At 42.6% G+C, this 17,479-nt stretch overlaps 2 protein-coding genes across 41 annotated transcripts in view; one reads left to right on the top strand and one right to left on the bottom strand.

The window, feature by feature from the left end:
* Window positions 1-11,931, bottom strand: part of ERMARD (ER membrane associated RNA degradation) — a 26,048-nt gene extending 14,117 nt beyond the window's left edge. For 4 of the 38 annotated variants that reach the window (XM_065588959.1, XM_065588975.1, XM_065588966.1 and 1 more), the window contains exons 1-9: window positions 11,144-11,421; window positions 7,835-7,999; window positions 7,410-7,683; window positions 6,406-6,574; window positions 4,374-4,513; window positions 3,668-3,769; window positions 2,342-2,431; window positions 934-1,031; window positions 188-324 (exon numbers count right to left, since the gene is read on the bottom strand). In XM_065588959.1, coding sequence (XP_065445031.1) covers window positions 188-324; window positions 934-1,031; window positions 2,342-2,431; window positions 3,668-3,769; window positions 4,374-4,513; window positions 6,406-6,574; window positions 7,410-7,475 — 802 coding nt within the window. In that variant the 5' untranslated portion in view covers window positions 7,476-7,683; window positions 7,835-7,999; window positions 11,144-11,421. Of the gene's footprint in view, window positions 1-187; window positions 325-933; window positions 1,032-2,341; window positions 2,432-3,667; window positions 3,770-4,373; window positions 4,514-6,405; window positions 6,575-7,409; window positions 7,684-7,834; window positions 8,000-9,825; window positions 9,950-10,143; window positions 11,565-11,668; window positions 11,754-11,792 lie in introns of those variants that run through there. The other 34 variants (XM_065588962.1, XM_065588977.1, XM_065588968.1 and 31 more) reach the window with 26 other exon arrangements.
* The window catches only part of DYNLT2 (dynein light chain Tctex-type 2), a 17,646-nt gene continuing 12,037 nt past the window's right edge, over window positions 11,871-17,479 (top strand). The window contains exon 1 of one of the 3 annotated variants that reach the window (XM_065588984.1): window positions 11,871-12,075. Coding sequence is in view for 2 of the 3 variants with exons in the window: in XM_005303958.5 (XP_005304015.2) it covers window positions 11,995-12,075 (81 nt within the window). In the remaining variant the exon portion in view is untranslated. Of the gene's footprint in view, window positions 12,076-12,267; window positions 12,469-17,479 lie in introns of those variants that run through there. The other 2 variants (XM_005303958.5, XM_065588983.1) reach the window with 2 other exon arrangements.

The raw sequence follows: 17,479 nt of genomic DNA, 5'->3' as shown, positions 1-17,479 counted from the left end.
TTAAGTATATTAAAATATTTCTGCAATTTACTTTCTTCATTTAACAGCGGTACACACAGATGTCTTAATTAAGGGCTCAATCCTAGAACTGTGGAACAGCCATTGTTTCCAATGGTAGTTTTGAGTTTACAAAGAATTCAGGAGCCAATCTTAGAATGTCACAGCTTGTTAACAATTAGATACTTGCCTGGAAAAATGTCCAACTCCTTTAAGTTAGTGAAGGCTATATAAGGTCGATGTACTAAAATGGTTTCAGTTTGCAATAGGTATATCTTTAGCAACTGGCCCAATCCTGCAGTTAAAATAAGCAGCATAGAGCAATATCTAGGGGAAATACCACAACATGTTAGAAGAGAGATTGTACATATATTCCAGAAAAACTGATGTTTGTGGCACGGGGACATTCTGAAGAAATCTCCATGCACAAGATCTAGAGATCATTGCCTTTTTAAAACAACAGATCCAATCCTCCCGCTCTCCCCGTCACCTGAATGCGAACACCCAACATCTGATTAGGTGAAAGAAAACATAAGGAATTTTAAAAACCCACTCTCTAGCTTGACTAGCCAACTGAGACATATCTGGAGCAGAGCTGGGAAAACCGTTGGCCATGGCAGTGTTATTACAAAGCAACAGTTTTAAAAAATAAAATAGTGAAGTGCTGCCATGAGTTTCCCCTGCACTCTGCCCTGCCTCCATTCAACCACAAATACAGATTCTGTTCACTAGTTTCATTTAGGGTTGAAATACTCAGTTGGAAGTGGATTGATGAAAAACAAGTGTTCAGAAAACCAATAGCCAGAAGACTGTGGAGGAAAATATACCAGTTTTTAATTTCAAAAGAGAGCTATTGGTTATGCTGAATGTTCCTCTACAGCTTGCAGCCTGACAGGCAAAAAAGAGACATTTGGAAACACTTCACTGGTAACTTACTTTGCAGGAATTTCTTGAGGGGAAGCAAATCCATGCCACAAAATGTTACGGAGATTTAGACCATATGGAGACCCAATGAATACTCTTAGCACATTCATCTAATTGGGATAGAGGATAATTACTACGTAAGGTAATATATATTTCACCTTTTGTATGCCTTTCTCCTGCTAGAAAATTTGAGAGACTATTTTAGCTGTTATTAATATCGTCAAGTGTCCTTAAGCTTAGCCGCATCAAGCTGATCAATCATGGATTACAACAAAAGCCACAAAAATAATTCACTTGTGATGCATGGCACACTCTAAAAGAAGGATTTTTTTTTCCTGTTTTGTTTGTACATTACTCAGTTTATGTAAAAAAAGAAAAAAAAAATAGGAGCAGCCAGTCTATCACAAAAGTTACAAACTATGCTGGATCAGGAAGAACAAACAAATGGGATCAAATTTTGCTCTATTTTCTAAAGAGTATAAATCCCCAATAATTTCATATACATCAATACATTTATACTAATGTAACAGAGCAGAACTTCGCCCAAGAGTTGGAACTTCTTTAGTCAGGTTGGATTTTCCAGATTCACATCCACAAGAGAAAAAAAAAAATCTCAAACTCTGCAGGTTGTTTATTTGTGAAACTTGAATTGCACATACTATCTAAACCCAAAGATCATCTTTATGAAATGTATGTTATATATTAGTTTAAACTACTGTATAAAGACACAAACACACTAAACTTCTGAAGCAGTATCAAATAACTCATGTCTGTCTTTCCTATTATCTATTTTTAGAAGTGTAAGTTCTTTGAGCAGAAACTGTAACTTCTCTCCTGTTCACGTAAAAAGCCTAGCATGATGTAAGCACTATCAGAAAAATACCATCCCCTTTTTTTTGGCCAACTGCTCTGCATAACTATGAAAAATACTACTTCTGGGAACTTTAGAAGGCATTTCACAACAACATAGTGGCAAATTCTTTTAAAACTAAGCTGTTCTGATGTGACCTCTTCTAGCTGGCATTGGACTATTATAGTTTGTAACATTGCATTCTAGAAGCCAAAGACCTAAAATGTTTAAATTTCTGTAATGTCTGATGTTAATTTTCACATATGTAGATTTTTGGTTGGAGACTATACAGAATATAAGAGTATTAATACAGTATACGTATATCACCATAAAAACGTATTTCCACTTAAGATTAAAATTTTAGCTAACATTCTTGCACTATTCCCTCCCTGAGTCGACTACTTGCTATATTAAGTAACATTTGGAAAGGTATATCAACTGTGTACATACTACAATATTTACAAACTCTTGTTTAACTTAAGTTGTAGTTTGCTTGGAACCTAGACATCTTATAAAAGAGCAATGCACCTCACATGCAGTAAGAACTGACTTAAAAAAACATATACTCACCACAGATTGTCCAAAGACTGCAGCAAGCTCCTGAGATGCAAGCAAATCTCTTAAAAGGAATGGACAGTCCTTACCAATTAGTAAGAAAACCTAAAAAAAAATCAAAGCAGGATATTGTGAAATAAAGATAGATATGTCCCAATATATATTTAAATATTTCAAGTATACAACTATTTCTACATCCATACTCAGTTCAACTAATAAAACATTTAAAAAAACCCTCTACTTTGAAGTTTCATGAAATGATAAAAAAGGACAAATTGGAATAAGAAATTCTATCATGACTCAAATCAACTAAATCATAGAATCTTACATAGCTAGTTTCTCTGATTCCAGTGCCACTTTAATTCCAGTACTAGAAAGAAGATAGAGGCATGGCAAGAAGCTTAGTGGAGAGAATGTAGGGTACAAAAAAAGGCGTGGGGTGCAGAGGGGCCTCAACAGTGGGTTTAAGTCCACAATCCAATGGCATTTACTGGAAAAGGCTACGTAAGGCTCATGAATTAGAACATTGTTGAGGATCTGCTATAAGGGTCAAATGTAGTCACCCAGTCCCATGAAGAGCCACTAACCATCTACAAATCAGATCATATGCCTAATTTTTTCATTTCTCCAATACTGGAAGCCAAGACTGGATTTTTGATGCAGTAAAGAAATCGAAGAATTCTTCAAACAGAGACCATCTTTTCTCTAGACATTATTCCAGGAACACAGGCCAGGAGTTGTGAACTTTTACTACTGAGAAATTAAATTTTAGGATACAAGGGCAAAAGCCGTGCAACAAAGACAAATCATTCCTTGTTCTTAAAGGCCACTTTGGCCAAAAGATAGAAGAAAAACGTTCTAAACTAGTGAGTACCATAAAGGAATTTGCATGAAAAGCAAAGCCAAAGGAGTAAAATTACTTCTGTTTCATGCAGAAATTGACTCTGCAAGCAGCCCAACACTCTACAGTACGCTACAAAATAAGAAACCTGGAGACGCAGGAGACAAGCTTCCAGTTAGTGAACAGATTTTATTTTCAGGCTTTCAAGGGTCATACAGAGAAAGAGGTTGGGGGGCTTTTAAGTCAGAAAAAAATATGTTACTGTTCTAACATCCTTAACTAATTAGTCAGTCTTCTTTAACCTTGTAATTAGGTCAAGAACAGAAGTTACCAGCTGGCATCCAGATTTCAAGGCAGTATATGAGGCTTATATCTTACATGCCGCCCTATCTATTAACATATACTACAGAATCCTAGTTTCAACTATAGTAAAATCTGCAAGCACATATCTTTGCTTCTTAAATCAAAACTTCAGCACAACCTTAACAGTTTGCACTTACATCACCCAAGGCTCGCTCCAGACACGATGTTAGTTTCATTAAGCTAAGTGCAATTGCTGTAGCTTCCATGCTATCCAGTGCAGCAAACACTTCAAGAAGTAGCTGTGAGGTTAGAAGAGAGGGGAAAAGTTATGTTTCCCACTATCAATGCACTAACATAAAAACTGAAGAAAGCGGTCAAACTTTACATACAAATATGGTTAGCTGAAATGAAGTCTCCCAAGTGTTTCTCAGTGATTTCCCTCTCCCGCCCCCACTCATATACAAATATATAAAGACTTCTCTGTCCATGAGACCAGATTGCAGAAAAAGTTGTCAAGATCACCACCTACAGAATAATTTAAAAACTCTGTTCATGCAGTACCCAGCCTTTGATTTCTGACACAGAAAAACAATTCAACAAAAGAAGGACCCTTACAGAAAAGCAAACATATTAGGCTTCACAGAAAAGCAAAGACAGTCCTACCCATCTGTTGGTGCAGGCCAAAAACATTTAATAGATTTCTTGATTGTGATAACATGGATAAATTGTAGCGTATTTCAGCATAGTTCTTATCCTATTACTTCAGAGGATGCCAATTAGTTTCAAATTCTGAAAGCTACAGAGGGTAATTTGCTTTGCTGTTTACTTTTGTGTAATCTGGTCCCAAACTCTTCAGACAGCTGCATAATTTAAAATATTTACTGCCAATATTAGTTTTCGTACCTCCGTACAGTTTGTCCACTGGAACCACAATGAGTACTGAACTTCAAATTGTTCCATGGTCAGGGATTGTAGATGCAAATGAACAGATTCACATAAAGGTCCTAACAGCTGCACACTTTTTATATAATCCACATTTTGATCTTAAAATTAAAAATAAAAGGGTGGTCAGAGCAGCGAATTTCAAAAGGTCCACTGTCTCAAATCCTATGGAGAACAAAACTTGTTCTCATCAGGCTATATGTTTTAAAAATCAAAAGTCCCTCTCACCCTTACACAGATTATTCTGCCAGGACAACAGGACACTTGTAGAAGATGGAAAATTAAGTTATAATGGAAAATAAGAGTAAGTACCTATCCTAAATAAGGAAAGGTAAAAACTTTTTTTTTTAAATTTAAGGTATACAAGCTAAAGGGATTTTTTTAAAGCCCTGTTCCAATGGAAGTTGGAAAAACTCATTCATATGAGAAAAAAATACTTCCAGATACTTGTTTTACCTAACAACCTGAAATACAGGTAGTTGCTTCTCTCTTTCCTACATACTCTAATGAGATTTCCTGTTTGACATGAATGTCATATTCTAATATTTTGCTTCTATGTTTTACAGATAAAAACAATAACTTTAAACGGTGTGTTTCCCTAACATGGGCTCAGACAATTTCTTAGGTATCTAAACATCATGTGCTTGCAAAATGCAGGAGTAGAAAGGGAAACTGAGCTTGCAAAACCTAGTTTTAAGTGATTTCATAAAGGTCACAGAGATGGGAATAGAACCCAGAACTCCCAGCCCCATGCCTTAACTACAGGACCTTTCGGAAGGCCAGTACATTCACCCATAAGTATAAAGTGGCAAAGTGGCCAAGTGACCTAGAAGAGAGAAGTTGTATGTAACATGGCAATATATAAAGTTGCTCAACAAAATATTTGTTACAAAAATAAATGGTGCACAAGTTAAAGATGTACTGCAGAGGGCCGAGTAGAATAGTGTTTTATAATGCACTTGCCTATCATCTCTACCAACTCCACTACAGAAACAAGTAATAATATCTTGCATAAATAACATTAGAAAACGAATCATAAAACCACCATATGAGTTGGTATAATTGGCAGCCTCTCAAGCAAAGGCTGGAATGATAGCTATGCTGGGATAAGGATAGAAGTTTAGTGACAAAGCTGTACAGGTTGCCTGCTACAGGTCCTGCTGACCAGATTCCTAGCTCATGTAAGTTGGTGAAACTCCACTGACTTCAATGGAAAAATGTCTGAGGATATGGCCCAATACATGTACTTTTTCTTAGCGTTATATCATCTCTCCTCTTTAGGATGAAGTTAGCATTCCATCCCCATGGGGGAAAAATAGTGTGCCTTGTAAGCTGTACTCACATACGTAACTACTAAATATGACGGAGGCAGACAACATAACTTCTCTCGTTTCTATCATCCCTGGAAGCAAGTGACAGCATTTGTGCTGCAGCAGATTTGTCAAATGAAAATTCAGCAGGTTCACCTTGTCGCTCATTTTCCATTGTGGCTAAAGTATTATAAAATGCTTTAGAGAGAAATACTACCTCTATATACCTGGTGTTCTAGGAATCAGCACAGCGGGGAGTAACAATCAAAGGGCAGGTGTCAGAGTGTTTTAGATTTCGTGCAAGAGGGGTACAAAGAAAAATAAGATCATCTGGGTGGGAGGGGAAATCCACAAGAGAGGTGATTTTTAAACTTATTCTCTCTGTACCAATTGATTTTTCATCCAGCCACCGTGATTTAAAAAATAAAAAATAAAAAATCATAGTATTTAAAGTATATATTCAATGTTTTGGTTTTTACCATTTCAATGGGGTTGTGTGTTTACCCTCCTTCCCCAATAAAGATTTAAAGCTCTTTTTAAAAGTGAATTCTGTAACACAACCTGTGATGCAGCTGTTGCTGTACTATAATACAGTGTCCTACCCACGGTAGATCTACCTCAAACTGCATTGTGTTTTTGCTTTCAGACTCATAACACACAATAGATCTAAAGCAAACACTGACCTGATTCACGGTAATGCACAAGCTCTATGATTGTTCTCCAACATACTTCACCATTTTCAGACACAATACTATTAACAGAATGGCTGTCTTCTATCTCAAATCCAAGTTTGCAAACCATATAATGCACTGCAGGGGAAAGACAGGTGGTGACTGGGTCAGCTAGTGACATCTGGAACACAAAACAAAGGGTACTTCCTATTACCATATAAAACAAGAAAGTCACTACTTAGTGAAACTGTTATCTAAAGTGTGTGTTTACAATTGTGTTCAACATGGTAATCCAACTAAAGTCCATTCAATACTATAATCAGAGGCATCATTTCAGAAAAAAATTGGGGGAGAGAGAGACAGCAAGGTTGTGTCAGCATAGGAAAGTTATATGTGATTACATTATGCCCTGGGAGGGGCCAACAAGTGGAGCATATAGATGTATGAAAAATCTGGGTGGAGGGCAAACCCCAAGTTCTGGGACAATAACTGCCCCCCTTCCCTTAATAGCAAAGGATTCTGTAATACAAGTTCCCACCACATATGTGAGAGCAACCTAAATGGGCAGAACAACACAGGATGGTGAGGTTGTAGAACTAGGGGGGTGGGGGGGGGGAACAACTTGCAAACTTTTTGGCCCGAGGGCCGCATCGGGTTTCGTAAATTGTATGGAGGGCCTGTTAGGTGAAGGGGTCATGTCCTGGCCCCCACCTCCTACCTGCCCCCCCCCTCGGACTCCTGCCCCATCCAACCCAACCCCCCCCCCCCCCCCCCCCGTTCCCTGACGACCCTTCTGGGACCCCTGCCCCGTCCACACACCCTCGCTTCCTGTCCCCTGACTGCCCCCAAAACCCCTGCTGCCCCATCCAACCCCTGCTCCTTCCTAGCTGACCCCCCCAGGACCCCTTCCCCCATTCAACCCCCCGTTTCTCCCCTGACCACCATCCACACCCTCGCTCCCTGACCACCACCCCGAACTCCATTCCCTCTATCCAACCCCGCCCTGCTCCTCTTACCGCGCTGCCTGGAGCATCGGTGGCTGGCGGCGCTACAGCCGTGCCGCCCGGCTGGAGCTGGGCCATGCTGCCGCTGTCACCACACAGGACAGAGCAACCGGTCAGGCTGGGCTCTGCAGCTGTGCTGCCCCAGGAGCTCACAGCCCCACCGCCCAGAGTTGCGTCAGTGGCGGAGTGAGCGAGCTGAGGCTGCCGGCGAGGGGGGACAGCCTCCCAGGCCAGGAGCTCGGGGGCTGGGCAGGATGGTCCCACGGGGGCCGTAGTTTGCCCACCCCTGTTGTAGAAGGAGAAAAAAGAAATAGTGTATTTGCATCATCTTCTCACACTTCAGAATAGAACTCCTGAATGGGATCTTTCTTCTGTAAGGTGTGACGAAAGGAGACTAAAGAAAAGAGCAACCATCCATTTCAACATCTCCTGCTTACCTTCTGGATTTCTGTGGGAATTAATACAGCTTGAAGCATTGTTTACAAGGGGTGAAACCATAGGCCCTGAAGTTCCTTTGAGAAAATAAGTCTCTTGCAGGATTTACATGCTCCACAGCGAGGGACGGGAATGACAAATTCTATGCATAAACAGCTTCCAAACCACTATAAACAGAAAAATGAAGTTATTCCAAAGCAGAAGTATAAATCCAATTAAGTTTAAATTAACAATGAAAGTGCTGAAACTTGTATTGAAGAGTGCACTGAACTATGAAAAATGAGCAGTCTGACAGGAAATGAAGTAGTAAATATCCAAATGTCTACCCACAAGTGACCCACATACATTCAGGTTTTACCTGAAGACATATAGATTCACTTGTGATGTTTGTTTAGCTACATCTTGTGCCTATCTTAAGTTCTAAACACCACATGCTTAAAAAAAAAAATCTGATGTTTTTTAATCCAACAGTTCAAATCCAAGCACACAATCTCTCTCTTAGTAGGCTCATTACAAGAAGAAATTAAAAAAGCACTCTTCTGAGCCCCAAGACTCCCATTACTAAGTATCTTCTCACCATCCCCCACATATCAACCCACATTTTCCCTAAGTGCTACAAAAATAGGAGTATTTTAATTAGGCTTTCAGAAGGCCTTTGACAAGGTCTCTCACAAGATGCTACTAAAGAAACTAGTCATGGACTCAGAAGAATAGTATTGCCATGGATGAAAAATGACCAAGACAAAAGACAAAGTAGACAAATGGCCAATTTTCATCATGGCAATAGTTTACCAAGTTTCCATATTAGGTCCAGTGTTGGTTAACATATTTATTAATTATGTGTGGAAAGGGGGAATAAGGAGTGAGAAAGCAAAGTCTGCACATAACACAGAGTTAAAATTCAGAGATGACTGAGGAACTTCACCATACTAGGTAAATGGGCAACGTGATGGTAGATGAATTTCAATGTTACAAGAAGAACGTAATGTACATTGGAAGGAAATATTCGAACTAACAGACCTTACAGGATTCCGTAATATTTTAGTCTAATCTTGGTTACTGGGCTCAATGCAAGGATAAGTGGATTGGGTTTAGTGCCCTGTGATGCGCAGGTCAGACTAGATTATTAATACAATCTGGTGGTCCATTCTGGCCTTAAACTCTATAATCAGAGGCATAGAAAAACTCTCCTATGAAGACATTGAAAAGATTAAGATAATTTCCTTTAGCAAGGAAATGAACAAAAGTGGGTCTGATAAAAATATATAAAATAATTAGTAGGGGTGAGAAACTACTAACTAGGAGCTACATGAGAAAGACCCCACTACCAAAAGGAGACATTCCGGAAAATGAAAGATGGCAAATTCAAAACTGATAATTAGATCATGGAACTCACTGTCATGGGATATTGACTCTTATCAATCTTTCTTAAGGCCAAACATTTAGTAACAAGAATACCAAGTTATAACAATTATTGCAAACAGTTCTAGAAGGGATTAAAATCTCATGGTTCATGTTTTAAACTGCTCTTTTGCTATTAGGATGAGACTTTCATGGGGACCGATTATTCCACATCTGCTTACCGGGGGTACTGGCTTCCCCCCACCCCCCATTAGGCATCTGCTGCTGGCCACTCTCAGAGACAGGATACTGGACTAGATGGACAATTAGTCTAATCCAATATGGCAATTCCTATAGTTCCAACTAAATCAGAGGCAAATGTGGCAAACATTTGATTTTGTTTGGGAAAAGGGGTGACAGATTTTAAAAGATTTATTAATTATAAAAATTAAACATACAAAAATATTGCCATACACTGTTTTACATATATTGTTTGAGAACTGTACTTACAATTAGTAAATCAACAGGAAACACACACACACACACACACAGGTGATAGAAGTTTACTATGCTGTATATTAACTTCATTATATTTTTCCCTTAGAGAGCCAGGCAATAAAAGTTACCAGGCTGAACCATTTTCTGCACGTACTTTAAACAGTAAAAAGTCCACTTTAGCTTGTATAGAGGGTTCTTTCATGTCTGGAGAATAGTTTCAGATAGATGGCTCCTAGAAGTCCAGACTTCTAGTACTTGAAACTAGTATGGGAAATTCACGTATTATGCATGGCCAGAAGGGAGGGTATCCAATAAAAATTGCTCCCTCATATAAGAAGAGAGTAAGGAATTGACACACGTTTATTTGTGCTTCCAGGCTTTTCTCTAGATGTTTAAGAAGTTATTTTCTCCCCACTCCTCTGTAGACAAAATTTAGGGCAAAGGCAGCAAGTAGCCTGTAAACACCTCCCACCTTGTTTAAAGGTACTTTTGTGCACTCTCATATATGTGCTTGCCAAGAAAAACTTCTGCTCTTTTCTTCTTTCTTCAGCCCTCTGTCCCAGCATATACCCCAATATATTCACCCCAGAGTTAACCCTTGCTATTACCCAAGTTTTAACCCAATGCTCTTATGGTTCATACACAAGAACTTTTTACTTGAGTTTGGAGGTGCTTTCTTCCCCAGCTAGCTAGCACAGCTGGGTTAGAGTCCAAGTTCTGATTTAATTCTGGCTGGAACCCATACACTTTATAGTGAGGACAAGCAAAATCACACTAGTGCTGATAATTATCCAATGCTTTCCCACAGTTCCTCCTGAAGGATAGACAAGTTTTCCCACAACTGACTGGGAAAGAATTCTAGAGCACCTTGTTACAAAGAACGGTGGCATATGCTGCTGACACACAAAGGCAAGTCCAGAAACAGTGACATGGTAATGTGGGCATAGCTTTGCAGTGGTGATGCTCACACCCACTTTAGGGTAAACTGGGTTCAAATCACTCTGCAGTGAAGATATACCCAGTAAAGCAGTAGGGAATGGCCGCTTTATCCCAGTCATGTCAACTTTACTGGGCCTTCCACCAGTGCTACTGAATGTCCAGCTGAATCTAAGGAAGGACAGCCAAACAGACGACAGACCCTCCAAAGGTGTGTTGTTCTAAGAGTGGCTCATTCCTTAAAGTAAGTGAGGAAGAAATAAAAGGGCCACTTCCTCGGAAAAGGACAGAATCTTTCACTATAAGGATCTAACTGACCAAAATTCCTAGAAGCACTCTCTAAACATATGGTAAGTTCAGAAGCAATCTATCCAGTGGTAGTATATTTATTTTCCTGAAACATTAACTTTCTGTACTACTAGATGACACACTGTTAAAAAGTGTACTTAGCAGACTACATTTTACCTTGTGCATTTTTCCTACACGCTTTATTCATTTTAAGTATATTAAAAATGAAAGCTGCTCCCTATGCTCACTTTAATGTAGTATTTAACAATGTAAGTCAAAGTCCGGTTTCCTGGAAGTGACATATGCTCCTCACCAAGTCAGGACCTGCTATGTCTCAAACTAGCCCAGTTTAAGCATCACGGAGATATCCCGATATGATCTCTCCTAGGGTTAGACTGTCAATCTCTCAAGGAGTTTAATGTCTGTTTCAACGACACCCACAGAGCGCTGAAAAAACGCTTTAACCACCAGCTAAGAAACTAACCCCCGAGGGGACCGCGTCCCAGGGAGCGAGATGGCGGCGCAGCACCTTTATGGCCAGTGTCACACACACGAGCTCCACCCCCAATAGATCCGGTTAACCGGGCCGCGGGACTGAGCACGGCGACGGTTTCCTGGAAGCAGGAGCCGTTATCCCGGCCGGGGCTGCCGCCTGGATCCAATCCCGGCCGGAACCCCACGCCCAGCCCACACGGGGGGCAGCGAGGCTGACAGCGGGTGACTCCAGCCGGGGCCACCCAAGAGATCGGGGGCAGGGGCGTGAAGCACGTTACCCCCAGCGGAGAAGGGCGCGTCGCTGTATTTCAGCTTCCCTCCCCATCGCCCGCCCCAGCCCGCGCGGAACCCACGCTCCGAAAAGGCACCGCGCCTCCTCCCACCCGGACCGCGCGCAGCTACCTCGCCTACTTCCGCCTTCCTCTCCTGCCATCTCACAACCAGTGACGCTCTGCCGTCCGCAGCCAATGACGACATCATGGCACGTGCGGGAAAGCCTCGCCCTGGCGCTGCTGATTGAGCGAGGGCTGCGCAGCGCGAAGCTGGAACTGCTTAGTGGCCGTTGAGTGGCGGTTGGGGGACGCCACGCGCCAGGGCGGAAGCCATGGACAAACACGCGAAGGCGTCGAAACTTCCTTCGGGGGGGAAGGGGGAGCGGCGTTTAAGCATGTTCGAGAAAGACAACGTGAGCAGCAGGCAGTGCGCAGGCGCGGATTGGGGAGCTGGGCCACGGTGCGGTCAGGTGGAGGTGGACGGGAGGGGAGTTGTGCACGCGCTTGGACCGGAGTGGCGGGTCGAGCACCTGTGGCGCAGGTCCTCGCGCTCTGAGTGCATATCACTTGCGATTAGCCTCCCGGGGCGGGGGGAGGGAAGAGGGAGTCAATGGGCGTCTCCTGCCTCTTAGCGCAGAGCGGGTGGGAGGCTGAGGTTCCAGCACGTGCCTATTTAGAGCGCACCTGCCTGTCTGCCCAGGCCCAGCTTACCTCCGGCTCTGCAAAATGTCATAGGCGCCTCCATGCGGCAGGGAGCGGGCCTGGGCTGCGGCAGGAGTCGGTGCACCCTGACCGCCAGCTTCCTGGTATGTAGGCTGGTTCATTGCACCTCCTGTTCTTAATTTAGATGCTCCTCTGAGACTCACTACTGCTCATGGACTGTGCTTGGCTCCTGGTCGCAGGTTATGACCTGCTTCTGGCCAAGGTTTCGGATCCATAAGCTGTCTGCTCTGCTTGATCAGTGTTAATCAAAACCTGGTCTTTTATAAGACCCTTCACACTAATCCCTCTCCTGCTGTATCACCACCCTCTGGGACTTGACACACACTCGCACATCAGGTTGTTCTACCTCACTCAGGAGAGGCCCTAGCCCTTTTCCAAACCAGGGAAGAAAACACTGTGTCTTCATCCCTCTCCCCCCAGCAGCAGAGCAAAAAGGGGCGGTGGGGGGGAAGCAGCACAGCAACTTGGCACCACTTGAAGTTGGCATCTAGGGCAGCTGCCCAAGAAATCACAAGATTGGCCTTCAGAAATGTGACTACTTTAAAAAAAAATTATATTGTGTGGTTTTGTGGTCTGTGTTTTACGTTTTTTTTAACTCTGCAGATCCCCAGGGTGTGTGCATAACTGTTAGTGTTGCCCAGTGTCCCAAATATATGGGGTGATCTTGGCCCATGTTGCAGGAACTCTCACTCCCATGTCTGCCTGTCTCCTGCCCAGAAATTAATCCGGTCATGCAATCCTCCCATCAGTTCTGTACCACCCCGCAGCCTCATATCAGCTCTTCCTAGGGTAATTCACCTTAGGCTTGGGGGGTGCAACAGGATTCCACTTCCCGTGCTGGGATGGGGGCAGCTCCAGGGGTGGTCCTTACCCCCCCCCTGCCCCTTCCTAGGCCAGGTGCTATAGTGGAGAGTGGGAAGAGGAGCAGAGGCACCATTCTGTTTCTCACAGGTGAAGGGAGCAGAATTGTGATGAACTGCTGGGTTCTTTGCTCCTTCCTGTGAGAATAGCAAGCTGTAGCGAAGAGACTGTTGGCTTTCAGCAGGGCTGAACTTCACGAGGGGCCTGGAGGTTCTAGTATCATTACAAGACAGGCTCCAGAACCCTCTGAAATCTTGTTACTCAAAAAAAGAAAAGTTGACAATGCTGCAAGCTTCTCTCTTAAGCACCTCAATGCCAGCTTCATTCAGTACTTACCCTTGAAGCATGAATCTTCCATAGACCTTCATGTTTACCTCACAATGGTACAGTGTTACTGGCTTGTCTTGGAACAAAAGTTCTCTGTGCTCGGGGATCTGATTCTGTTTTCCCAGCCAATGAGGTCAGAATAGCTCCATACACAACAATAGACTGGTTCTAAATTGGGTCATGTACTTTTGAGAGATGCTCTGAAAGGGACCACACTTAAAATGTAACACAATCAGAGAAAATGATTGCTATAACATTTACTAACACTACTTACAATGCCAAAAGTACAGCAAATATGAAGTAAAATGGTATTAGTAATTGCATTTCTTCGTAGTAGTAGACTTATTTATGACCATTGAAAAGTTTTTGGTACAGAGAATGATAAAGATAAGACTTAGTGAAACTGGTCCATGGCCAGAGATCTTTAAAAGACTTAGGTTCGCCTCCTCCTTCAATGGCCCTTCCAGCATAAGGAGAATTTCTAACAATTTCCCAACGTTGGTAACAATAGTTCAGCGCAATTGGTATTAGCATTGTTGGGAGCTTTAGTGTAGACAGGCTGCTGGCTGCCACTGATATTTTTAACATTGCCTCATGTAACCTACTCAGAGAATGTCCTTTCCTCTCTCCAAGGACTTAAATGAAAGTTTTTGTGAGCCCCTGACTGGACATCTTTATAGGTCTTTTCTGTGACTTAATCTCTTCAGCATATCTGTATGTCCTCCATATTCTTAGTTATTTTTATTCACCTCTTAGCATCACAGCCTAGCAGCTGGGCCACTTTCTGCTCAGGTGCTCGTTCCATTCTGCTGCCCGATTAAGCAGCTGATGACTCTATCTGCCCTAAACTATCCCTGCAACCAGAAATTGGAGCTAGGGACTGAGGAAACAGCTAAATTGATCTCAAAATAGTCTTTTTTTGAACATGTTAAAAATTGAGTTTTACTATAAAAATGTGTTTTCAGAATAGCAACACCATTTGATTAAATTGTTCTTCAAAATATGTTGCATGCATGTATTTCACTCAGGTGTCTGCATGCCCAGCACACCACAGCTGGAGAGTTTTCTGCAGTAGTACTGTCGGGAATGCATGTGACCCTGCACATCACATGTGTCAAACTCAAGGCCCGCGGGCCACATCCGGCCCGCCATACAATTATATCCGGCCCGCGAAATCGTTTTATATATCTGTTTTTAATGGCCCTGTGATATGACGCCCCAATAACACACACTACAAATCCCATGATGCAGTGCAATTGCCGCCAACGGCAAGCCGCGGTTCAAGTTCGCGGTCTGTTGATGTATACAACGCTAATCTCAAATCAAAGCTAGACCCCAACAATGGCCAAGAGAAAAATTGATTCTGAAAACCGAGGCTTTCAAAGCCGGTGGGAGAATGAGTATATGTTTACTGAAATTGCAGGTAAACCAGTGTGTCTCCTTTGCGGGAGTAATATCGCTGTAATGAAGGAGTATAACCTAAGACGGCACTACGAGACGAAACATGAGAACAAATTCAAAAACCTGAGCGCAGGACAGAAGCTACAAAAGGTAGAGGAGTTGAAGAAGAATTTGACATCCCAGCAGACGTTTTTCACCAAAGCAAAATCACAAAGTGAAGCTGCTGTGAAAGCAAGTTTCATTGTGGCCGAAGAGATCGCCAAATCAGGACGGCCGTTTACCGAGGGGGAATTCGTAAAGAATTGTATGATGAAAGTGTGCGACGTCCTTTGTCCAGATAAAACGCGAGCGTTTGCAAATGTAAGCCTCAGCAGAAACACTGTTGCTAATCGGGTTTGTGAGATGGCGACTGATTTGAAAACACAGTTGATTGAAAGAGCAAAAGATTTTGTTGCATACTCCCTTGCCGTGGATGAAACTACTGACGCGACTGACACTGCACAGCTGGCGATATTTATCCGTGGTGTGGATTCCAATTTGTGCGTAACAGAGGAAATACTGGACATTAAATCGATGCACGGGACAACGAAAGGAGAAGACATCTTTGGAAATGTATTTCAAAGTGTAACCGACATGAAACTGCCGTGGGAAAAACTCGTTGGACTTACAACAGATGGCGCACCTGCTATGTGTGGTGAAAAAAATGGACTGGTGGGAAGGATGCGCTCAAAGATGCGGGAGGAGAACTGTGCCGGTGAGTTGACAGTGTATCACTGCATCATACACCAGGAATCGCTGAGTGCTAAAGTCCTAAAAATGGATCATGTGATGAACACTGTAACACAAACCGTCAACTTTATCAGAGCCCACGGTTTAAATCACCGCCAATTCCAGTCTTTTCTGCGGGAAATAGATAGCGAGTTTGGCGATATGCCATATCATACGGAGGTCCGGTGGCTAAGTCGGGGAAAAGTTCTCAAAAGACACTTTGAGCTGCGAGAGGAAATCTGCCAGTTCATGGACAGTAAGGGGAAAGACTGCACAGTTCTGCGGGATGAAAAGTGGAAATGTGAGTTGGCGTTCCTGGCTGACATAACGTCGCATCTTAGCGCTTTAAACCTTCAACTCCAGGGACGGGAGCACATAATAACCGATATGCATGATGCAGTGAAGGCATTTCAAGTGAAGCTGCGCTTATGGGAGACACAAATGCACCAATGCAACTTGTCTCACTTTCCCTGTTGCCAAGTAATACGGAACCAAGAAAGTGCCACAGTTTTCCCAAATGCCACCTTTGCTGAAAAACTCAGCGCGCTGCGCACTGAGTTCGCACGGCGCTTCAGTGACTTTGAGGCACAGAAAAGTAACTTCGAGCTGCTTCGCAACCCATTTGCAGTCGATGTGGAAACCGCACCTGTAGAAATGCAGATGGAGCTGATAGAACTGCAATGTAACGGGACACTGAAGGCAAAGTACGACACTGCGGGGCCAGCACAGTTCACTCGCTTCATTCCTGAAGCGATGCCGCAGCTCCGCCAACATGCGGCTCGAATCCTGTCCATGTTTGGCAGCATATATCTGTGCGAGCAGCTGTTCTCTGTGATGAAAATTAACAAAACGTCACACAGGAGTCGCCTCACTGATGAACACCTGCAATCGATCCTGAGAATCTTCACAACACAGAACCTAACCCCAAACATAAACGAACTTGTTGCAAAGAAAAGACTCCAAGTATCAGGCTCTGACTAAATAGGACAAGAAAATGGAATGTTATGATTTGTTACGATTATACTTTTGCTTTAAATTCAATTTTTTATTTATATTTTCAGATTTTTTAATATTCCAGCATGTACAGATTTTGAATGTATTGTATTGACAGGATATTTTTTTATGAAGAGCAAAATATTTTAAGTTGAAATGTATTTATTTTGGAATGATATCCTGTATTTTGGTTCATATTAATGGTTAAAAAACATAAATATTTAGTCTGTTAAATAAATGGTTATACTGTTCGGCCCGCGAGTTTTGAGTTTTGGCCCCCTGTGCAATTGAGTTTGACACCCCTGCTGCACATCTTCGTGGTTCCTCCTGAGGCTATATAAGGGCAGCAGCACCCTGCCCCCCTCAGGTCCTTCTCACCACCTGTGGCCTGATTTGGAGCTTCCCATGTGGTTTACCTCGCTGTGTTTTTCATCTGCATAGTTAGCTAGTTTAGCTTTCCCTTTATTTTTAATAGTTAGCTATTAGTACCAATTAGTTAGTTTATTCTTTCAGTTTCAGTGCTAGGCACTGTTGCTATGTGGTGCTCTCTGGGCTTTAATCACTGCCCATCTTCTGAAGTGTTTACACAATGTACCCCTCCCCCCCCAGATGGGCTGCCTTTTGTGCCTCTGGGAGGGGCATATTAAGGAGAGGTACAGTATTTGCCACAGTTCAGGAAAAGAACAGATTTCCTGCATCTCAAGCACCATCTGATAGAGCAGGCAATGAGGCCTCTGTCAGCTC

The sequence above is a fragment of the Chrysemys picta genome, chromosome 3 (assembly GCF_011386835.1).
Source record: "Chrysemys picta bellii isolate R12L10 chromosome 3, ASM1138683v2, whole genome shotgun sequence".
Taxonomy (NCBI): Eukaryota; Metazoa; Chordata; order Testudines; family Emydidae; genus Chrysemys; species Chrysemys picta.
The sequence above is the reverse complement of the archived record's forward strand: the minus strand, read 5'-3'. Positions and strand labels throughout refer to the sequence as shown.